This window comes from Panthera pardus, unplaced genomic scaffold (genome assembly GCF_024362965.1).
Source record: "Panthera pardus isolate Hobbes unplaced genomic scaffold, ASM2436296v1 HiC_scaffold_24, whole genome shotgun sequence".
Lineage (NCBI taxonomy): Eukaryota > Metazoa > Chordata > Mammalia > Carnivora > Felidae > Panthera > Panthera pardus.
Window position 1 is genome coordinate 44,436,844 of NW_026526810.1, and position 24,981 is coordinate 44,461,824.

At 38.2% G+C, this 24,981-nt stretch overlaps 1 protein-coding gene across 5 annotated transcripts in view; it reads left to right on the plus strand.

Moving 5' to 3' along the window:
- MYO5A (myosin VA) overlaps nt 1–24,981 on the plus strand; it is a 199,863-nt gene that overhangs the window by 89,116 nt on the left and 85,766 nt on the right. For all 5 annotated transcript variants that reach the window (XM_053889054.1, XM_053889053.1, XM_053889055.1 and 2 more), the window contains exons 6-11: nt 3,048–3,191; nt 11,364–11,445; nt 11,798–11,905; nt 13,645–13,751; nt 20,929–21,194; nt 21,826–21,907. In XM_053889054.1, the coding sequence (XP_053745029.1) occupies nt 3,048–3,191; nt 11,364–11,445; nt 11,798–11,905; nt 13,645–13,751; nt 20,929–21,194; nt 21,826–21,907 (789 nt within the window). The remainder of the gene's footprint in view (nt 1–3,047; nt 3,192–11,363; nt 11,446–11,797; nt 11,906–13,644; nt 13,752–20,928; nt 21,195–21,825; nt 21,908–24,981) is intronic.

A 24,981-nucleotide genomic window follows, 5' to 3' on the forward strand; every position in this document is an offset into this window, starting at 1 on the left:
ATAACTACAAATGAGGGCATACCAATTTCAAAGATTAAAGTGGAATCTGGGGCTTAAGAATGATACCAAAGGGTTTGCAGTCATAGGAGGAAGACAGATGAAATATTGAGTATGTGACCTAGAAAGTTTGTAACTTTAAACCTGCTTCTCAAGACTGCATCTCTATATCAGAGGCCTTTACTGTGATGTCAAGGATGGCATGTCTGGGTCTCCAGTGATCTGAAACTCCTGGGATAATGAGTGTCCTACATTAACATCACAGCCCAGTGGCTAAGGGGATTTCCACATTATCCTCTAGAAAGCAAGCTCATCCTCAGCATAGGCTCCTTTGGCAAAATACAAATGAGGCACAGAGAAATGAATCTTTTTTGCTCATTTTTTCATGTTTTCTTTTCCTCCTTTTCTCTAGGAAATTTTCATCCTAAGATGGGGACAGGAAAATATTCTTGGGGCATACTGGATCTTAATAGTTCTTTTGTATCTTTAATAACCATAGTTGAAGACTTTTATGTGCTTTTCGTAAAGAGGAGGAACTCACTCAACACTTCACTGAAATCAGTAGTACAATCAAGACCACAAAACTTTTCCTTAGAAGTTTCTTGCTAACTGAAATGAAAATAGCATTAAGGGGGTCTGTTGTAAATATAGTACTTAAAAGGCAGAGGGAGCAATTAGAGGGAATGAACAAAAGGTATTGTTTGTATATAGAACCTTTCCTTACCAGGTTCAAGGCTTAGCATGTATAGTTTTATTTTTTTTTTTTATTTATTTTTATTTTTTTTTTTTTATTTTTTATTTTTTTTATTTTTGGGACAGAGAGAGACAGACAGAGCATGAACGGGGGAGGGGCAGAGAGAGGGAGACACAGAATCGGAAACAGGCTCCAGGCTCTGAGCCATCAGCCCAGAGCCCGACGCGGGGCTCGAACTCACAGACAGCGAGATCGTGACCTGGCTGAAGTCGGACGCTTAACCAACTGCGCCACCCAGGCGCCCCTAGTTTTAGTTTTGAAAAGGACCCTGGAGCTCATCTCACCTAGGCAGTTTACACTTGGAGTCACTAGCATTCCTCAGAGGATTAAATGTTGGCAAGTTGGTAATAGGGCCTGGTCTAATACCCAGATCTTCAGACTTGTATTTCATTTGCTTCTTCTACCATTCTTTGCTCTATGTTTAAATACATTTCACTCAAAGACAGAGGGGAGGAGTCTGTTTCAACCCTGGCCTACTCACTGCAGATTCTCATAGAGTGTAGTGCTGTTTTGACAGCTTGGCCGCTCTGACTCCCACTCTGAGTAGATAGAGAGATGGCATCTGGAAGGTGGGATAGAGTCAGGGAGGAAGGAGTGGCTGTGGTGCCCCCTTCCCCAGCTTCCTTAGTTGGTGGCAGAAAGGTGCTTGGGACAGTGCCTAGTAAACACTCGGTGGCTATTACTGCCATTGCTGTAATTACTACATCTTCTTCCTCTGCTCTGTGACAGAGTGGTGAAAGAAACGTGTGTGGTGAAAGAAAATCCTGCATTTATCATTAATTTCCTTTTCTGAATAAAATAAAAATAACTGGAATATATGGAGATTTTTTTTGTTGTACTTTTCATGCCATCAAGAAAGGGAATATCTAAGTAAATGTATTGTTAAATTATCTTAGGCTATATTAGTTCACTCTTATTTTGCTTGGAAGATAGCTTTCCATCACTCTTTCCATTTAAAATGTTAATCTGAAATATAGCAGTGTTCTCACTGCCAAAGCAAAATAGGACAGTATCTGCCTTGTATTTCACAGAGTGAAAATGTGCTTTCTTTGACTGATCAGAGAATCTAATGTGTTGATTTTTTGTGGCTATGTTATTACTGTTTTCATCACTTATATTTGTATTGCTTTTTTAATACACCAGAGCATTTTCACGCCTTTCTCTCTGCTACGACTTTAATATATTAATTCTGATAGTCTTAGGCTTTGTACAAGTAAATGGTATTAATCGTATGTGAAATTGTTTATTAAACATTTAATATATGCATTATGTGAACACTTGCTTTTCTTACTACACTTGTTTTTTGCTTTGCCTTGAAACAAAACTTTATGGAAGCATGTTACCTAAGTCAGAAAGTAGTACGTATGAGGGGCATCTGGGTGTCTCAGTCAGTTAAGCATCTGACTCTTGATTTTGGCTTAGGTCATGATCTTGGCTCAGGTCATTACCTCATAGCTGTGAGACTGAGCTCCATGTCAGGCTCCATGCTGAGCATGGAGCCTACCTGAGATTCTCTGTCTTTTCCTCTGCCCCTCTTCCCCATTCTCAAAATAAATAAATAAACATTGAAAAAAGTAGTACATATGTTACCTTAATTTTTAAAGTTATATAAAAAATTAGCAGAAAGTTACATTCTCTGAATTCTATAGCAGATGTTTTGCAAGATAGAGAAAACTATCAAATTCCAAGGGCAGATTTTAGTATGTCTGGTTTCAGAAAATGGCTTTGAATTGAGTGGGTAATTATTAATACTCTGCTAATAAACAGTCCAACTAGGCCTTTGTTGTCACAGGGTAAAATGATAGAAACTTCTAGCTAATGAGGCTCTGAACACCGGAATAGCATCTCCATGAAGATATTAATTTGTCTTAACTAGCTTATTTATATTACACAGCCCAAGTTTTTCAGGAAATCTAAACCCAAGTGTATAACTAAGAGGTCTTGCCTTGGCAGCCCCCATTCCCATCCGTTTCTTTCCTTGTTGACTTCAATGAGCATGTTCTGATACCACAAATGGTGTGAAAATCCCCTAGCCACTGTGCTCAGGTTTGCTGTTTCTGAAAAGAATTTGTGTGAGAATAACAAGACAGATATGAACTATTAGTGGGTATCTGTGTGGTTGCACAGTGGGCAAAGCATACCCTGGTGCCTGCAGGGGCAAAATTGGTTCTGTTCTTAAAAGAATCAGTTATAAAAGGTTGTGTTCTATTCTGTCCTTTGTCTCCCTGAACAAACTCTGTAAATGTCATGTCATGAACTATACTTCTAAAATATTATTTTTCCCTTTGCTTCTTAGTCCATTGGAAATGCTAAGACAACCAGGAATGATAACAGCAGCCGTTTTGGGAAGTATATTGAAATTGGTTTTGATAAGAGATATCGAATCATTGGTGCCAATATGAGAACTTACCTTTTAGAGAAATCCAGAGTGGTATTCCAGGTAAGCTGGGCAGATACCCATAAGTACTTGTATTAGATTGCCAATTTCAGAGCTCACGCTTGCTGGTGTGCATTTTTTTAACTATTTTTTTTTAGCGTTTATTTATTATTGAGGGAGAGACACAGAGCATGAGCAGGGGAGGGGTAGAGAGAGGGGGAGACACAGAATCTGAAGTAGGCTCCGGGCCCTGAGCTGTCAGCACAGAGCCCAACGCGGGGCTTGAACTCACAAACTGTGAGATTGTGACCTGAGCCGAAGTCGATCGCTTAACCAACTGACCCACCCAGGTGCCCTGCTGGTGTGCATTTAATTTGCAGATAACTCTTGAACTTATAAGTCTTGATAACTTATGACAATATTACTACAGACCACATTTGGACCACAGTATGTAAAATGGTACCTGTCAGAGGCAGGACAGTACGTATTAGACTAATAATCTTTGGGACTCAGCACTGGTCTAGGTTTAATGGTTTTGACTTTTCCTACAGATGCTGGTAGGGTAATCTTATTTAAAAAAAGGTGCTTTGGGGCGCCTGGGTGGCTCAGTCGGTTGAGCGGCCGACTTCGGCTCAGGTCATGATCTCGCGGTCCGTGAGTTCGAGCCCCGCGTCAGGCTCTGTGCTGACGGCTCAGAGCCTGGAGCCTGTTTCAGATTCTGTGTCTCCCTCTCTCTGACCCTCCCCTGTTCATGCTCTGTCTCTCTCTGTCTCAAAAATAAATAAACGTTAAAAAAAAAAATTAAAAAAAAAAATAAAATAAAAAAAATAAAAAATAAAAAAAGGTGCTTTTAGTTTAGTCTTAACTCTCATATTTCCCAGTTGATAGGGAAGACATTGGGATATGCTTTCAGTGACTTACAGTTTGAATTCAGTTCCTTGTCCTCTTACCTTCCTTCTCCTCTCTTAGAATATATTGTTTAGATAGAATAATGAAAGTTAAAAAATCTTCTTTACCAGGGGTGCCTGAGTGGCTCAGTCGGTTGAGCGTCTAGTTCTTGCTTTCGGCTCAGGTCACGATCTCATAGTTTGTGAGTTCGAGCCCCACGTCAGACTCCATGCCAGCAGTGCAGAGCCTGCTTGGAATTCTCTCTCTCTTTTCCTCTCTCTCTCTCTCTCTCTCTCTCTCTGCCTTTCTCTCTCTCTCTCAAAATAAATAAATTAGTTTAAAAAATCTTCTTTACCAGACATAAACCCCCTTTGGGCATCAAACCTGACCTTGAGGACACACTATTCTTTAGTCAACTGAATACACTACAGAATTCAAGGATTTGGTGGTGGTAGAGTATAAGGATTCAGTTTTACTACAGTTGTATTTTTTTTAAAGTATGTATGTAGAAAAAGGACTGTCAGGAAATACTAAGAAATGATATTAGAATTGTACATGATTTATTTTCTATTTTGTAAAATACTGATGTTAAAATATATAAAATGATATGGATGGTGTAGTACATTTGTGGATTTCTTACAAACAACCACAGTAGGTGATCTATTCTGACATATGGCAAAGATGGAATATTCTTTTTCATTTAAAATGTTAAGTAGTGGGAGCACCTGGGTGGCTCAGGTGATTAAGCCTCCTACTTCAGCTCAGGTCATGATCTCATGGTTTGTAAGTTCGAAACCCGTATTGGGCTCTGTGCTGACGGCCTGGAGCCTGGAGCCTGCTTTGGATTCTGTGTCTCCCTCTCTCTCTTCCCCTCCCCTACTCACACTCTGTCTCTCTTTCTCTCAAAAGTAAACATTAAGGGAAAAAAAAATTTTTTTTTAAATAAATAAATAAAGTGTCAGGAAGGGGTGCCTGGGTGACTCAGTTGGTAGAGCCCCTACTCTTGACTTGCACTCAGGTCATGATCTCACAGCTGAGCCCACGTCAAGCTCTACACTGACAGCATGAAGCCTGCTTGGGATTCTCTCTCTCCCCCTCTCTCTGCCCTTCCCTGTGCTCACTGTCTTTCAAAATAAATACACATTAAAAAAATAAAGTGTTAGGAAGACTATGACTTTGAAAGGTACTGTGAGAAAATACTGAGTACAGGTTTCCCCCACTATCCAAAAGCAGATTGTTCATATGAAAACTTTTGTAAGCTGAAATGGTATAAAGCTAAGAAAAAATACCATTAATTTACATGGAAAAGTTTTTGAGCATTGCTAGACCCCAAAAGTAACCTCTCTTAGGCTTTTCTGATGCCTTGGGACACATCTTGCTAATGGAGGCACAAAATAAGTCAAGATGAAGCACAGATGCTCACAAACACAGCTCAGAGGTATGGCAGGGTGATGCTGAGATGCTCAGCGTAGTTCCCTGCCAAGGAGCTGGGCGGGGCCACCCTCGCTGCTCTGGGTGTGTGCTGCCTCTGTAATGGCTCACTGAACACAAACACTAAACACTGTTTAGCTTTTCTGTAAAAAAATCCTCTGTGGATTTCTTTTGGTTAGCGAAACAGGTACTAATGTAGGCCTTTTGCAAAAGTGAAGTGGTATAATGTGAATGTTAGAAAAGCAGAGGAGAAGACTTAAGGGAGACCTAGGGAAGATGGCAGTGTAGGAGGACGCTGGGCTCACCACGTCCTGCTGATTGCTTAGATTCCACCCACATCTGCCTAAATAACCCAGAAAACTGCCAGAAGACTAGGAGAACAGACTCTCTGGAGCCAAGCGTAGACAGGAGTCCCACGGAAGAGGGACCCCTCCCACAGGAGACCACCAACAGCAAAGTGAGCTAAGCCTGCCCCTCCCGCCCCTGTGCACCTTGCGGATTCACCCCAGCTAATACGCCAGATCCCATCGAAGCAGCACCACAAGCCTGGCAGTGTGCAAGTAGCCCAGACAGGGGCCACACCACTCCACAGTGAGTCCTGCCCCTGGGAGAGGGGAAGATAAGGTACACACCAGTCTGATTGTGGCCCCAGCAGTGGGCTCAGGGCAGACATTGGGTCTGACTGTGGCCCCGCCCACCAACACAAGTTACTCTGGACAGTACAGGGGAAGTGCCCTGCAGTTTGGAGCCACCCCAGGGACTACCCAAAATGACAAAACAAAGAATTCTCCTCAAAAGAAACTCCAGGAAGTAGCGACATCTAACGAATTGATCAAAAACAATTTAAGCAATATAATAGAACAAGAATTTAGAATAATAGTCATAAAATTAATTGCTGGGCTTGAAAAAAGTATAGAGGACAGTAGAGAATCTATTGCTACAGAGATCAAATGACTAGGAAATAGTCATGAGGAGCTAAAAACTGCTATAAATGAGGTGCAGAATAAAATGGAGGCGACCACAGCATGGATTGAAGAGGCAGAGGAAAGAATAGGTGAATTAGAAGATAAAATTATGGAAAAAGAGAAAGCTGAGAAAAAGAGAGATAAAAAAATCCATGAGTATGAGGGGAGAATTAGAGAACTAAGTGATGCAATCAAACAGAACAATATCCGAATAATACGAATTCCAGAAGAGGAAGAGAGAGAAAGGGGCTGAAGGTGTACTTGAACATATCATAGCTGAGAACTCCACTGATCTGGGGAAGGGAAAAGGCATTGAAATCCAAGAAGCACAGAGAACTCCCTTTAGACATAACTTGAACTGATCTCCTGCATGATATATCATAGTGAAGCTGGCGAAATACAAGGATTAAGAGAAAATTCTGAAAGCAGCTAGGAATAAAAAGCCTTAACTTACAAAGGTAGACACATAAGAGTAGTAGCAGACCTATCTACTGAAACTTGGCAGGCCAGAAAAGAATGGCAGGAAATCTTCAATGTGATGAACAGAAAAAAATATGCAGCTGAGAATCCTTTATCCAGCAAGTCTGTCATTCAGAATGGAAGGAGAGATAAAGGTCTTCCCAAACAAACTAAAACTGAAGGAATTCATCACCACTAAACCAGCCCTACAAGAGATCCTAAGGGGGACCCTGTGAGACAAAGTACCAGAGACATCACTACAAGCATGAAACCTACAGACATCACAATGACTCTAAACCCACATCTTTCAGTAAGAACACTGAATGTAAATGGACTAAATGCTCCAACCAAAAGACATAGGGTATCAGAATGGATAAAAAACCAAGACCTATCTATTTGCTGTCTACAAGAGACTTACTTTAGACCTGAGGACACCTTCAGATTGAAAGTGAGGAGATGGAGAACTATCTATCATGCTACTGGAAGTATTCTATCCGTATTGATAAGAATGTGGTAATTGCAGGTGACTTTAATACTCCACTTACAACAATGGATAGATCATCTAGACACAGGATCAATAAAGAAACAAGGGCCCTGAATGATACATTGGATCAGATGGACTTGACAGATATATTTAGAACGCCACATCCCAAAGCAACAGAATATACTTTCTTCTCGAGTGCACATGGAACATTCTCCAAGATAGATCACATACTGGGTCACAAAACAGCCCTTCATAAGTATAAAAGAATTGAGATCATACCATGCACACTTTCAGACCACAATGCTGTGAAGCTTGTAAACAACCACAGGAAAAAGTCTGGAAAACCTCCAAAAGCATGGAGGTTAAAGAACACCCTACTAAAGAATGAGTGCATCAACCAGGCAATTAGAGAAGAAATTTAAAAATATATGGAAACAAATGAAAATGAAAATACAACAGTCCAAATGCTTTGGGATGCAGTGAAGGCAGTCGTGAGAGGAAAATACATTGCAATCCAGGCCTATCTCAAGAAACAAGAAAAATCCCAAATACAAAATCTAACAGCACACCTGAAGGAAATAGAAGCAGAACAACAAAGATACCCCAAACCCAGCAGAAGAAGAGAAATAATAAAGATCAGAGCAGAAATAATATAGAATCTAAAAAAATTGTAGAGCAGATCAATGAAACCAAGAGTTGGTTTTTTGAAGAAATAAACAAAATTGATAAACCTCTAGCCAGGCTTCTCAAAAAGAAAAGGGAGATGACCCAAATAGATAAAATCATGAATGAAAATGGAATTATTACAACCAATCCCTCAGAAATACAAGCAATTATCAGGGAAAAATTATATGCCAACAAACTGGACAACCTGGAAGAAATAGACAAATTCCTAAACACTCACATGCTTCCAAAACTCAAACAGGAAGAAATAGAAAGCTTGAACAGACCCATAACCAGCAAAGAAATTGAATCAGTTATCAAAAATCTCCCAACAAATAAGAGTCCAGGACCAGATGGCTTCCCTGGGGAATTCTACCAGACATTTAAAGCAGAGATAATACCTATCCTTCTCAAGCTGTTCCAAAAAATAGAAAGGGAAGGAAAACTTCCAGACTGATTCTATGAAGCCAGTATTACTTTGATTCCTAAACCAGAGTCCCAGCAAAAAAAAGAGAACTACAGGCCAATATCCCTGATGAATATGGATGCAAAAATTCTCAATAAGATACTAGCAAATGAAATTCAACAGCATATAAAAAGAATTATTCACCATGATCGAGTGGGATTCATTCCTGGGCTGCAGGGCTGGTTCAACATTCGCAAATCAATCAGTGTGATATATCACATTAATGAAAGAAAAGATAAGAACCATGTGATCCTGTCAATCGATGCAGAAAAGGCATTTGACAAAATTCACCATCCTTTCTTAATAAAAACCCTTGAGAAAGTTGGGATAAAAGGAACATACTTAAACATCATAAAAGCCATTTATGAAAAGCCCACAGCTACTATCATCCTCAATGGGGAAAAACTGAGAGCCTTCCCCCTGAGATCAGGAACATGATAGGGGTGTCCACTCTCACCGCTGTTGTTTAACATAGTGTTGGAAGTTCTAGCATCAGCAATCAGACAACAAGAGGAAATCAAAGGCATCAAAGTTGGCAAAGATGAAGTCAAGCTTTCATTTTTTGCAGATGACATGATATTATACATGGAAAACCCAATAGACTCCACAAAAGTCTACTAGAACACATGAATTCAGCCAAGTCGCAGGATACAAAATCAATGTACAGAAATCAGTTGCATTCTTATACACTAATAATGAAGCAACCGAAAGACAAATAAAGAAACTGATCCCATTCACAATTGCACCAAGAAGCATAAAATACCTAGGAGTAACTCTAACCAAAGATGTAAAAGATCTGTATTCTGAAAACTATAGAAAGCTTATGAAGGAAATTAAAGAAGATATAAAGAAATGGAAAAACATTCCGTGCTCATGGATTGGAAGAATAAATATTGGCAAAATGTCAATACTACCCAAAGCTATCTACACATTCAATGCAATCCCAATCAAAATTGCACCAGCATTCTTCTCGAAGCTAGAATAAGCAATCCTAAAATTTGTATGGAACCACAAAAGACCCCAAATAGCCAAAGTAATATTGAAGAAGACCAAAGCAGGAGGCATCACAATCCCAGACGTTAGCCTCTAGTACAAAGCTGTAATCATCAAGACAGCATGGTATTGGCACAAAAACAGACACATAGACCAATGGAATAGAATAGAGACTCCAGAATTGGACCCACAAACATATGGCCAAATAATCTTTGACAAAGCAGGAAAGAATATCCAATGGAAAAAAGAGTCTCTTTAACAAATGGTGCTGGGAGAACTGGACAGCAACATGCAGAAGGATGAAACTAGACCACTTTCTTACACCATTCACAAAAATGAACTCAAAATGGATAAAGGACCTGAATGTGAGACAGGAAACCATCCAAACCCTAGAGGAGAAAGCAGGAAAAGACCTCTCTGACCTCAGCCGTAGCAATTTCTTACTTGACACATCTCCAAAGTCAAGGGAATTAAAAGCAAAAATGAACTATTGGGACTTCCTCAAGATAAAAAGCATCTGCACTGCAAAGGAAACAACAAAACTAAAAGGCAACCAACAGAATGGGAAAAGATATTTGCAAATGACATATCAGACAAAGGGCTAGTATCCAAAATCTATAAAGAGCTCACCAAACTCCACACCCAAAAAACAAATAATCCAGTGAAGAAATGGGCAGAAAACATGAATAGAACTTCTCTAAAGAAGACATCCGGATGGCCAACAGGCACATGAAAAGATGCTCAACGTCGCTCCTCATCAGGGAAATACAAATCAAAACCACACTCAGATACCACCGTACGCCAGTCAGAGTGGCTAAAATGAACAAATCAGGAGACTATAGATGCTGGAGAGGATGTGGAGAAACGGGAACCCTCTTGCACTGTTGGTGGGAATGCAAATTGGTGCAGCCACTCTGGAAAACAGTGTGGAGGTTCCTCAAAAAATTAAAAATAGACCTACCCTATGACCCAGCAATAGCACTGCTAGGAATTTACCCAAGGGATACAGGAGTACTGATGCATAGGGGCACTTGTACCCCAATGTTTATAGCAGCACTTTCAACAATAGCCAAACTATGGAAAGAGCCTAGGTGTCCATCAACTGATGAATCGATAAAGAAATTGTGGTTTATATACACAATGGAATACTACTTGGCAATGAGAAAGAATGAAATATGGCCTTTTGTAGCAACATGGCTGGAACTGGAGAGTGTTATGCTAAGTGAAATAAGTCATACAGAGAAAGACAGATACCATATGTTTTCACTCTAATGTGGATCCTGAGAAACTTAACAGAAGACCATGGGGGAGGGGGGAAAAAAGGGGGTTTGAGAAGGAGGGAGCCAAAGCATAAGAGACTCTTAAAAACTGAGAACAATCTGAGGGTTCATGGTTGGTGGGAGGGAGGGGTGGGTGGGGATGGGTATTGAGGAGGGCACCTGTTGGGATGAGCACTGGGTGTTGTATGGAAACCAATTTGACAATAAATTTAATATTAAAAAAAATAAAAGACTTAAGGAACATAATGAAAAACAGAAACAAAAACAAACAAAAAAGAAAAAAAGAAAAGCAGAGGATACCTTTTTCCCAAAAATATGGTTTTAGTTTTCCCCAAAGATAATGATCTCTTAAGACAATGGCATATATCAAGCTGTTCTTTACTTCCAAAAACATCATTATCAGATAATTTTTGTTGAATGTAACTAATAGATTCATACTCATATATGCACATAGCTAATCATAAAATTTAATAATCATAATCCTATATTAGGAAATTTGGGAAGGGACAACTTATTGCACTGAATTAAATATTAAAATTTTTTGTGATTGAATTTTATGAGTTTTAGGTTAAAATGCTATAATTGAAAACTCTTCTTATTTCAAAGGCAGAAGAGGAGAGAAACTATCATATCTTCTATCAGCTTTGTGCTTCAGCAAATTTACCTGAATTTAAAATGCTGCGATTAGGTATGAATATGGGGTTAAATTTATTGTCCTGGTATTGTTTTCTATTAATTCCCAAGTTCATAAACTTATTTGTTAAAAGGGAGATTATCTCATACTGAAATATTTATGAATAAAATGATAACAAGTCTGTAATTGGCTTCACGATAACCTAGGGATGGAGAAGGGGTGAATGACTGTGTAAATGAAGCAAGATTGGCCATGTGTTGATACCTGTTTGAGTATTGAGTTGGAATCGAACTCCAGACTCTGTACACTTATCTGTGCTATCAGTGCCTCTACTTTAGAGTGGACATAAAGGTAGAATTCAAAGCTTTTTTATAGACTGCAAATCTTTTTTTTTCCTTAATTACAGGAAATGCAAATAACTTTCATTACACAAAGCAAGGTGGCAGTCCTGTGATTGAAGGAGTTGATGATACCAAGGAGATGGCACATACCAGGCAGGCCTGCACTTTGCTAGGTAATGTAATTTTATTTTTGAGCTCTTGTGAGCAGTATCTCTCTGATTTAAACAACCTTTGCTTGGAATATTGGCTTTGCTTTGTATTAGGCTGTGAGTGTTGTTGGGAGATTTAACATTCCTTATAAAACACCTTTGGACATCAAATGGGCACAGAGTTTCTTTTTGGGGTGGTGGGAATTATTCTAAAATCAGATTGTAGTAGTGGTTGCACAAGTAATCACTGAATTGCATACTTCAAACCATGAATTTTATATGGTATGTAAATTATCCCTCAATAAAGCTGTTTAAAGAACAAATTGGGGGCATTAAAGTAAGTAGGACGAACTGTAATTCTTTAAATTTTCACAAAATCTGAAACCTAAAGCTGAATGTTATGGTTTCCCGAACAAGCTCACATTTTGTAGGGTTTTTGTTTTTGTTTTTCTGGGGTCTTTTGTGGCTGGGAAATGTGGCGAGCTGGTGTAGTGACAAAACGTTGTATTATATGTAGATTATTCTAACATTTTAAAAATGACTGAGATGTCACTGTCTTCTTTCTGAGATTTAAAAAATGAGGTCTACATGTGAGTAAATTAATCTTTAGAACTCTAATGTACAGCTTTAAGTGGTGGATTATTTATTTTAAAGACCTCAGAATAACTAAATCATGTGTTGGTATTTTGAGGAATACCATGAGGTGAGCTAATTGATTTAAAAGCATTGTTAATCAGAGTATGGTACAGAACCATAGTGAAGCTTTCAAAAATTCAGAAACTCAAACCTTATCTCAGACCTACTGAATCCGAATCTGTATGTTAACAAGATCCATTGGTGATTCATATGCATATTAAAGTTTGAAAAATACCGCTTTACTTCTAGGGCTGAATATATTTGTAAATAGAAAATGGCAAATTAATAAAAGCCATAATATAGGTGTTAATGAAAGCATTCATTATGAGATCAACTCTCAATTACCTCGTATATGATTGTATACTTGGAAATAATTTTACTACTTTTACTTCCATATAATTATACCTAATGTTTAGGAAATTCTTACCTTATTGAAGAATGAAGCCAGATCAGATAAAAAGCCAAGGGCTGTAACAGCTGTCTCATCCTGCCTCCTCCTTCATTTCCTGCTCTAATGCTGCATTTGGATATTCTCTCATCAGGCTGGGAGACAGCACCAACCTGAACACTTCTAATCTTGGGATTTCTTTGACTTATACTTGGTCTGTAGTTAGAAGTAATTAAATAATATGAATCAAAACAGCCTTATTGGGCTGCAAATTGCATTTGGAGTAGAAAAGATAATAATGTTAATAAAATACTTAATTCCAGTGTATGATGGTGATAATTTGTTTAGCATTTACCACGTGTCCCATAGTGTGTTAAGTATACTACATGACTACTTGAATTTTCTCATTTAATGTTCACAGACACCCTTTGAGATACTCACTACTATTCCCATATCTCAAATGAGAAAACAGAAACATAGAAGGGTGATAGTACCTGCCCATGTGAGATGGCAGGTCAGGAGCAAAGCCAGGCCTTGAGCCCAGTCGTTGCTCCACAGCCTGTGCTCTCAGCCATGCTGCTGAACTGTGTTACGTGTTAATGTCAGTAAAGGTGAAAGTGTTGTTAATGATGACATGTTACTATCTGCACATCTGGCAATATTCAAGAGTTAAAAATGGGCTTAAAATTGTCTGTTGTAATGGTTTGTAATCACTTATTCATTTACTCTGCTGTTTCAGGAATTAGTGAGTCTTATCAGATGGGAATTTTCCGAATACTTGCTGGCATCCTTCACTTAGGCAATGTTGCATTTACATCTCGGGATTCAGACAGCTGCACAATACCTGTAAGTTCAGAATATGCTTAGTGTGGTAGCGGTTTATTTGTGTTTCAGTTTTGTTGATTCTTTATGGAAGCAGTATATTTGAAGTATCTCTATTAATATTATCAGAGAGATAATTATTAGAAGGATAAATTACATCAAGTAGAATCTGGAACTGAAAATAAAGAAATATGGATGCTAATCCCTGGTGCACAGTGATTGTGTGTGTTAGGGATAGGAGAAGAGAGAACTTGGATACATTTCTGGTCCATATGAACAGAAGTGGGAAGTATTAGATGTGAAAGTTGGATTGGGGCCATCTAGAGAGAAGGGTTTATTTGGCCTATGGCACAAGTACCAATAATTGAAAATTTTGTGTCTTCAGCTGTGGAATTGTAATACGGTTTAAAAGTTATTGAGGAAACTATTAGTAGTAGTTACTCCTGGGAAAATGAACTAGATGGCTGGGGGATAGGGTGTCTTCACGAGGATTTGCATATTCTTCCCCACATAGTGATAATTGCATCTGAGAATTAAAACCCAATTCCATATGTGAAAACACTTGTTTAAATTGTAACAAAATCTGACAGTCTGATTATCCTCATTGGGCATTTATGATTTGTAGTATTTGCTGATCACCACCATCAAATCTTTCTCTCTCTCTCTCTCTCTCTCTCTCACACACTATATTTTTAGGTGTTTTTTAATTTTATTAAAATGGAGGGAGTTTTGATATAATTAATTCTTATTTCATCCTGCTTTCTCAAGATTATGATAGGAAACAATGTTAAGATTTATGTTTCACTGTTTAGATACCCAAGTTGATATTAGCAAAACTATGTGTAAATTAATTCATGTGATTTAGACTTTAGTTTTGAAATATATGTTTCAGTGTCTCTGCCTGGATCCAATCCCAGCTTTACTGTTTACTCACACTAGGTTTTTTGGTGAGTTACTTAGCTTCTCTGAGCCGTCGTTGCCTCATCTGTAAAATGAGACATTCTTTTCCAGCGATTTTTGACTAGGTACTCTGATTGATCTTCATACTGGATAAATTATGTGCATATTTTTTAAAGATTTCATTTTTAAGTGGTCTCTACACCCAGTGTGGGGCTTGAACTCACAACCCCTAGCCAGATCAGGGATTTCATGCTCCATTGACTAAGCCAGCCAGGATAAATTATATATTTTTTAAAAATTTAGTAAATATGTAAAAACTACTCAGATGTCAGAAATTAAGTGAAAATAGGAACTATGAGAAAGGAGAACCCTGAAGTTAGGACTCGCCATAAGGTATTTGCTGAACCCAGGGACCTTGAGCTTTTGTTTTCGTAGCCAAGTTGAGTTCAGAAGACAAAACACAAAGACTAGGACTCATATAAACAGGGGAACTCCTGCCTAAAGCTGAGACCCTAAATGAGAAACTAATAATAAGCTTGCCCACCACCTATTCCAAGAGTACAAAGAAAAGGTAACTGGTTTGAGCAAGCCTTGGTGCTAAGTGAAGGAGGAGAAATAGTTCCCTAAAGATTTGCAACAATGAACTGACCCTCACACTTCCTCCCAGACTGATTTTGTAATTCCTAGATGGTTCCAGAAAGCTAAATACTGAAAACTTAGCTTAAATTGGTCCTAGACTGATGGTGCCTTAGATGGCTGACAGAAGCACATGCAAGTCTACTTTGGATGATCCACCTTCAAACCAGGCCTCAGTGGAGTCCCCTGAGAAAAGTTACAAGAAATACTGGCTCACAGTCAAAAATCACAAATTCCACAAGGAAACAAAATAGAAGGAGCTAGGTGAAACAACAGATAAGAGTCAGACCTATTTGGAATGCCGAAAGTAATTAATAGCAAATTTGACACAACTGAGGAGAGAACTGATGAGCTAGAAGAGAGATGTAAAGAAATTTTCCAGGATGCATGACAGGACTCAGAGATGGAGCGCTTAAAACAGGAGAGATGAAGGATAGAGTATTAAAATCTAATTTTAATCCAATGAGAGTTCCTAGAGGAAAAAAGAAGAATGAGGCAGATATAATACTTGAAGAGATAATTACTAATAAGTTTCAGAAATTGTGAAAATAACACTAAGCCTCAGATTTGGAAAGTCTAAAAAAATCAGACTTAGAATAAATAAATCAGAATAAATAAAAAGAAAGTCATCCCTAGGCTCTCTATAATGATACCAAAGGCAGAGAGAAAAATTTTTTCTTTTTAAATTTTTCAGTGTTTATTTCTTTTTGAGAGAGAGAGAGAGAGAGAGAGAGAGAGAGAGAGACAGCACAAGTGGAGGAGGGGCAGAGAGAGAGAGGGAGTAAGAATCCGAAGCAGACTCCAGGGTCAGAGCTGTCAGCACAGAGCCCCATGTGGGGATCGAACCCATGAACTGTGAGATCATGACCTGAGCCAAAGTCGGACCCTTAACCGACTGAGCCACCCAGGTGCCCCAAGAAAAATCTTAAAATAGGAAGAGATAAGACATACTACTTTTGAAGAAATAGCAGTTAAACCCATAGCTCACTTCTTAACTAGAGCAGTAAGAGCCAGAAAACAGTCTTCAGTGTTCTAGAGTAACTATTAACTTAATTTGCGTATCCAGTAAAAATATCTTTCCAGGATGATGGAAAAAAAGAAGTATTTTCAGACAAATAGAAATTGGGAGATTTTGTCACCAACAGGGTATTCACTAAAGGAAATATTGAAGGATGTGGTTTAAGCAGAAGGAAAGTGATCCCAAGTAGAAGATCTAAAGTCAGAGAATAAATAATGGATCAATAAACTAGAAAAGCATGTGCAAATGTAGGTTAAATTTCATTAATTAAACAGTAATAATAATGAATAGTGTATTGGGCTGGAAAAGACAGAACTCCCCACAAAATACTTAATAGTTACAAAGGGAATGATAGCTCTCTTTACAGTGGAGAAACTTGGCAGACATTTCCTTAATCTCCTGACCACAGTTGACAAGACCAGTAATGAGACCAAACAACATCATTTAACTTATTTTTTATTCCTTTTGTTGTTGTTGTCATTTGCTTTTAAAAATCCTCTAAAGGTATTTCTTTATTTCTCTGGTTTGTAGTTTATAGTGAACATGTTTTTAAGTTTTTTATCTTAATTCCAGTATAGTTAACATACAGTTTTATATTAGTTTCAGGTATACAATATAGTGAACACCTTCAACACCTCCATATGACGCCTAGTGCTCATCACAAGTTGCACTCCTTAACTCCCATCACTTATTTCACCCATCCCCCCATCCACCTCCCCTCTGATAATCAGTTTGTTCTGTCTTGTTTCTGTCTCTCTTTTTTACCTTTATTTGTTGTTTCTTAAATTCCACATAGGAGTAAAATCATGTGGTATTTGTCTTTTTCTGACTGACTTATTTTGCTTAGTGTTATACTCTGTAGCTCCATCCATGTTGTTGCAAATTGCAAGATTTCATTCTTTTTCATGGCTGAGTAATATTGTGTGTGTGTGTGTGTGTGTGTGTGTGTGTGTGGCACATGTTCCTTATCCGTTCATTAGTTGATGGACACTTGGGCTGTTTGCATAGTTTTGGTATTGTAAATAATACTGCAGTAAACATAGAGGTGCATGTATCCCTTCAAATTAGTGTTTTTGTATTTTTTGGTAAATAGTAGTGCAATTGCTTGATCATAGGGTAGTTCTATTTTTAACTATTGAGGAACCTCAGTACTGTCTTCCACAGTGGCTGCACCAGTTTGCATTCCTACCAGCATTGCATAAGTGTTCATTTTTCTCCACATCCTTGCCAACACTTGTTGTTTCTTCTGTTTTTGATTTATAGCCATTCTGACAGGTATGAGGTGATATCTCATTATAGTTTTGATTTGCATTTCCCTACTGATGAGTGATAATGAGCATCTTTTCATGTGCCTATTGGCCATCTGGATGTCTTCTTTGGAAAAATGTCTGTTCAGTATCATATAACTTCTGATATGGTGCACTGAGAGGGTAACATCACTTCTCTGGTATTCCTGCCAAGAAGGCATGACCCAGATCTAATCATGAGGCAGCATCATACAGACCCACATTGAGGGATATACTATTCAAAAATGTCAAGGTCACAAATGAAAGACAAAAAAAAGAACAAAGTCCTGTTCAGATTAAAGGAGGCTAATGAAACGTGGCAACCAAATTCAGTGTATGAACTTAAACTGGATCTTAGACTATAAAAATATCTCCCCCACCCCTGCATAGAGATTGATTAGATCAATCAGGGAGGAATGAATTAGATCTATAGGTTAGATAATAGGGTTCCATCATTGCTAATTTTCAAATTTTTTTCATGATACCATAGTTATATAAGATAATATCTTTGGTTTTTAGGAAATGCATACTGAAATATTTAGTACTAAAATAGCATCATGTTTGCAACTTGCTCTCAAAGGTTCTGAAAAATTAATGTGTATGTACATGTATATAAGAGAGGATGATACAAATGTGGTAAAATGTTACTGTTTAGGGAATCTGGGTGAAGGTAATTCTTCCTACCACTGGTAACTTTCCTGTTAGTCTAAAATTAGTTCAGAACAGGGGGATGGGCACTGAGGAGGGCACTTCTTGGGATGAGCACTGGGTGTTGTATGGAAACCAATTTGACAATAAATTATATTAGAAAAATAAAAAATAAAACCAGGAATCCAGGAATAAAATAAATAAATAAAAATAAATAAAACCAGTTCAGAACAAAAAGTTAAAAAAATAAAATGAATCACCAGCCCCTGCTCCCCTCAAAAACCTACAACTAGAGTGCTAGATAACAATAACTGGTTTAAGAATTCAGCTATATACTTTTGAAATGAGCATTCCTAAAACATAAAGGTACAGAAAGTTTGAAAATTAAAAGTTTAGTAAAGACACGCCATAATAACTAGGGAAAAATGGCAGAGCCTGTATCAATATTGGACAAAATAGACTTTGTCCAAAAGCACTAGAGATAGAGTACTATGTAATGATAGAGATTTTATTCAACAGGAAGATGTAATGGTTCCAAACTTACATGTACTTAAAGGCACAGCCTTAAAATATGTAAAGCAAAAATCAACAGAAATCACAAGATGAAATAGACATATCTATCATAGTGATAGATTTTTGACTTCTCTCAATTATTAGAGAAGAGACAGATGAAGAAGGCCAAAAATTAGTAAAGTTACAGAAAATTTGAACAAAGCAGTTTATAGCCTTGATCTAATATTATGGTATAGAATATGTTTAGATAGTACTGATCCAATTCTAAATGTTGTCAAATCATTCATATTTATATGAATGAAATTAGCTGCTTAGTTAAGGGGGTTGTAGCATGCTGTTGGTAATGGTGCTAATTTGTATATGAATTGATGGCTTGGGAGGAGGGAGATGAAAGATGGAAAGGACTGCTTCAGTGGGAAGGGTCAGGAGGTGAGGGTGTCAGGACACCCAGGTTCTTTTTTTTTTTTTTTTTTCCAATATATGAAGTTTATTGTCAAATTGGTTTCCATATGGCACCCAGTGCTCATCCCAAAAGGTGCCCTCCTCAATACCCATCACCCACGCACCCCTCCCTCCCACCCCCCATCAACCCTCAGTTTGTTCTCAGTTTTTAACAGTCTCTTATGCTTTGGCTCTCTTCCACTCTAACCTCTTTTTTTTTTTTTTTCCTTCCACTCCCCCATGGGTTTCTGTTAAGTTTCTCAGGATCCATATAAGAGTGAAACCATATGGTATCTGTCTTTCTCTGTATGGCTTATTTCACTTAGCATAACACTCTCCAGTTCCATCCATGTTGCTACAAAGGGCCATATTTCATTCTTTCTCATTGCCACATAGTACTCCATTGTGTATATAAACCACAATTTCTTTATCCATTCATCAGTTGATGGACATTTAGGCTCTTTCCATAATTTGGGTATTGTTGAGAGTGCTGCTATAAACATTGGGGTACAAGTGCCCCTATGCATCAGTACTCCTGTATCCCTTGGGTAAATTCCTAGCAGTGCTATTGCTGGGTCATAGGGTAGGTCTATTTTTAATTTTTTGAGGAATCTCCACACTGTTTTCCAGAGTGGCTGCACCAATTTGCATTCCCACCAACAGTGCAAGAGGGTTTAGGACACCCAGGTTCTAATAACAACCCTGTTATAAATTGGCCACGCGATGTTTGACAAGCTGTCCTCTTGGATTTCAGTTAAAAGATAGCAATGTTCATCCTGCCTATTCTCCGAGAATGTCATCAGATTCAGTTGAAACATGCTAGTGAAGATGTTAAAAAATATAATGCACTCATAAGGATTAAATTAAACAAGTATTTATTGAATGTCTACTCAATGCAAGGCCTACAGAAGACATTGTAGGGGATAGGGATATGTAAGTCATTAAAGAGATTTCCGTCTGAGAAGTCATGCATGTTACCTGTTTCAAACCCTTCAATAGTTTCCCTTTGCTTTCAGGATAAAGACCAGCCATGGTGTAGCCTCTGCCTGTCTCTCTGGTTTCAACTCAGACATTTTCTCCCTCATTCAGCTTCAGTCTCTCATACTGCTGGTTTCTCTCCAACCACAGGATTTGTATACCAGCTGTTCCCTCAGCTTGGAGACCCTTTCTTCACCCTTTCACTGAGTCACTGCCTTCCTTCCCATCCTTCAGATCTCAACTCTGTTTCTCAAGGCAGCGGGCCCCTGCCTCTTGAATAGGGCATGCTCTTTTTACATGGAATCATAGTATAGTGCCCTTGTTCTTTGCAGTGATTTTATGTTTTAGGGAGCAATCATTTGATTGATATCCATATCCCTTAGTGACTGACAATAGGGGCCATGTCTGGTTTTATTTACTGGCATATCGTCGGCACTCAGTAAATATTTGTTGACAGGCTGACAGATCTTCTGATCAACTGACTGAATGAAGGTGCCTGAAGACAGTTACAAACAAATGCTGTGAAGAGACAAAGGAAGAGATAGTTTGTGAAATGAGCCCTAAAATAGACTATAAAATGCTGCCTAGATGCTGGTTTGATTGATGATTGTGATTATCACTGATCAGCTTCAAGTGATCTGGACATTCATAACAAAGAAGTTGCTGGGGTTTTTTTTGTTTTTGTGGTTCTTTTTTGTTTGTTTTTTGTTTTGTTTTGTTTTACCTCATTTTAGTGTTTTCTAGTAAATTCTATTGGAAATAACCCACTCTCTTTTGTCAGCCCAAGCATGAACCTCTCAGCATCTTCTGTGACCTTATGGGTGTGGACTATGAAGAGATGTGTCACTGGCTCTGCCATCGGAAACTGGCTACCACCACGGAGACATACATCAAACCCATATCCAAGCTGCAGGCCACAAATGCCCGTGATGCTTTGGCCAAGCACATTTATGCCAAGCTCTTTAACTGGATTGTAGATCATGTCAATCAAGCCCTCCATTCTGCTGTCAAACAGCATTCTTTTATTGGAGTGCTGGACATATATGGGTAAGTATATTTGGCTTAGCGGTCTGCCACAGACATTTTTTTCTAGAGATTACCTAGTAACTCTAAGTGGCTATTAGATTCTGTCTCCTACTGGTAAGGAGAAAAGAACATTAGAAGAGCATTTCTAAAAATCTTATTTCATTTGGTAATTTGCCTTCTCTGAGTAACATCTTTTAACTGTTAAAACCTTTCCTGTATACTTGTGCTTTTTGATGCCTAATATTTTTATTATCTTGTGTAGTTTTGCAAAAGAAGCTATGAGATCTCTATTCCCATTTCCCCTTTCTTATGTGAGTGTGAATCTGTAAAGTGCCAGGAGCAATTGCTTTGTCGTAATTCTGATTGTTCCCCCACTTGGGGATGAATTAGCCCTCAAAAACTCAAACTGTTGAACACCTCTGCATGCTGGACCCTTTAAAAAAAAGTCTCCCTCCTACATGGCTGATGCCTGTCTGCTGGGTACAGAGTCCATATTACTGACTTATAGATCTTTATCTTCACTGATGTGGAAAGAAAGTTTTACAATGTTAGAAAATTTCCCATTTCTTTCTTGCTAATGTGTATATTTTAAATAGTTTAAAAAACTATTTGTTTCTTTTTCTCTCTTCACACAATATTTTTGGTTTTACAGATTTGAAACATTTGAAATAAATAGTTTTGAACAGTTTTGCATAAATTATGCAAATGAAAAACTACAGCAACAATTCAATATGGTAAGAATTTTCTTTTTTAACTAATATTCTACTATAAATTATTCTTTTGAATTTTACTCTGTCTTTAAAGTCTGGTTTCTGAAGTGAAGTTGTAAATTACAATTATTATCTGGGGTTTAGAACAGCTGAGCTGATGAGGAACTTATGATTAATAAGTAAGTGCAACACCAGAAATATGTTTATGGCCCAGATAGGATTCAAGGTAATCTTTATATTATAGTCTGAGTATAGTGAAAATTTGGTCAAAATAAATTGAGTGAGGTATGCAGGAAGTATGTTAGGTAGTAACATAGGCAGTATGAAGTTCTGAGCCCAGGATATCCTTCAGTGTGTTGTTCCTATGGAGTTAGGACTATCTTAACTCTTACTTGCTGTATCAGCAAAATGCCAGAATAAAAAATCAAAATACATTCTCTTTTGTACATATTTTTTTACATATGCTGTTTTACATATTCTCTTCAGCAGTCTGAGACATTCACCAGGACAATGGCAATGGGAATATTTTGAGAGAGGCTCTTGTGGAGTAGTAATGTCAAATATCTTCAAGCATTATCATGGTATTGGGGGATTTCAAGGTATTTAAAAATGAGGGACGGTAGATTATAATAGTGAAGAGCAAAAAGTAGACCCCCAAAAGTAAACTGCTTGCATTGGAATCCCATTCTCTGTTGATTACTCAAGGGACCTTGGGCAGGTTAATTGACCTTCCTGGGCCTTAGTCTTATCATATATATAATGGGGATGATGATCATACTTACTATCATGGTTGTATAGATTAAATGAATTAGAATATGTAAAGTGCTAAGCAGATGCAAGGCACAGTTCTAAGAGCAAGATTAGGGATAGTTATTAGTACTGATGAAAGAGGATATTAAAAATGAGCCACCTATAGACATTGAAGATGGGAAAGAAGAGAGCTGAATGACAGGACAAGAGCCTTTAGTATCCTTATCTTATAAAAGAGGTCAAGTGGTATGGTCTATAGTTGATGAGGACAAAAAATAGAAGTTTAAAGGTATTATTTTAAATTATAAAATTAATAAAAATCAAAAGAAGATCTAAAGGTAGTAATATTTGGAGGACAGGAGAGGAGCAGTGGAGAGGTGATATATATGAATTTAGCCTCATCTGTCTCATCAAGAGATCAGTAGATGATTTTTCCAATGAATAAATAAAAAAATAGCAGATAAACATATTCTTTAGAGGTTAAGTACCAGAAGAAACAGCTAAGGTGTTGTCGAGTCACTCGATTCTTGTGCCAGATGCACCAGAGAATTAGAGACCTGAGACCAGAATGGGGAGGTAGAGTTTATTGAGTAGATAAGTACAGTACACTTTGAAGAGAGAAAGTGGGCCACTGCCAGAGCAACAGTAGCAATGGCCCTGACAAGCTCCAGCTGCATCCTTTTAAGTCTGCCTTGTGTACATGTAAATTTGACTTTGACGTTTTTGATGGACAACCGGTGGTTTATATAACATTCTGGCATCTGCGCATGTGTCTACCCATGATGCCTTCTAATTTTTTCTGTATTATATATTTATTAGTTTCCAATGGGCTTTGTTGTGACTTTGTGTAACCTAAGGGCAAGTTGCATCTTTTGTGTGCATGCTCCATTCTTGAAAGTCCCCTTATGGCTTTTGAGCCCGCTCTGTGGCTAGGACTTTCCTGTTCTGTTACCCCTTAGAGGTGGCTCTGAAGGTAGCTCTTAACCCTCTGACGTGGCTCTGAGCCTGTGGCTAGCATCTGCTATATTTCTTCTCACTCATGCCTGCCTAACTGCTTAACAAAAGGAGTTAAAAATGGTTTTCTCCAGAGAGTGAGACTGAGTTGGGGAGGGATGGGACAAGGGATTGTTGCTTGTTATCGCCAAACCTTTAGAATGTTTGATTTTTTAAAAAAATAGTGCATATGCTCTGATAAAAATTTGGACCATCTTTATTTAGCAAATTAAGCTACTTGGCACAAGGAAATAATGCAGAAGTGATCTTCAAACCTTAGGCTATGACTATTTCCATAAGAATATAATTGGTGTGTTTTTCATCTCTGCATAAGGATCATTAATAAAAACCTATCAGAGACTAATTATTCTGAGTTTCTTCATACTTTGTTTTGTTTTTTTAGTTTCTTAATACTTTAATCAGAGCCACAGCCTCTGCTCTTTCCTAGTATGTTTTGGCACAACGTGACTAGAAATACAAAGAACCAACACCGGCCTTCATTAGGGACTGGCTAGTTTGTCTATTTCTCAAGGATGACCTCTCTCTGCATGTGTGTTTCTGATTCTCTTGTTTCTCTTTCTCTTTCCCTCTGTCTCTATTGATCTGTTTCTCCTTCTTCTCTCTCTGTTTCTCTCCCTCTCTCTCTCTCTCTCTCTCATACACACACACACACACCCCATACTGCATCTTAGCTTCTCTCTGCACAGCTGCTCCACTCCCTCTTACTATCAGATGGCATATTCTTCCCTTCTGTTCTGTATATATTTCCTCCCCACTTACTTCAAGCTTCCTGTGAATCCACCAGTGGTTGTATTGCTCCTCTCATCCTCTTAACTCGCTTAGTTCCCATTCATCTTGACTTCTTTCAGCCTCAGCTTACACTGTTAATTGCCTGCTTCCCAATTCTTAACAGCTGAGGAAGAGATTCTGATTAACTTTGTTCATTTCTTCTTCAGAGATCTCTAGCAATTAACCAGCTGTGACTAGGAACTTGGGGTCTCACAGTGAAGAACTTGTCTGCTTTGGGCCACTCCCTTGGCAGGGATTATGGGTGGGGCACTGGGTGTGAGAAAGACGGTGTTTGGCATGTTTAGTGCTTGGAGGCATTACTTTTTGACCAAGGATCTCTCGCCATGTTGAACCTCATGCCAACATTATCTTTTTGACAACTAAGTATCTAAAATTTTTGAGGCCTCATGGACTTTTCCAAATTAGGCAGAGAGATATGGAAGAGAAACAAGCTCTATTTAAAATCTGGAGCACTGTTTCTGTTGTCATTGTGGAGACTGCATATACATTATTGAATTAAAAAAAGACATGGCTCATTGTTTTGGGAAATATTGGTACCATCAGTC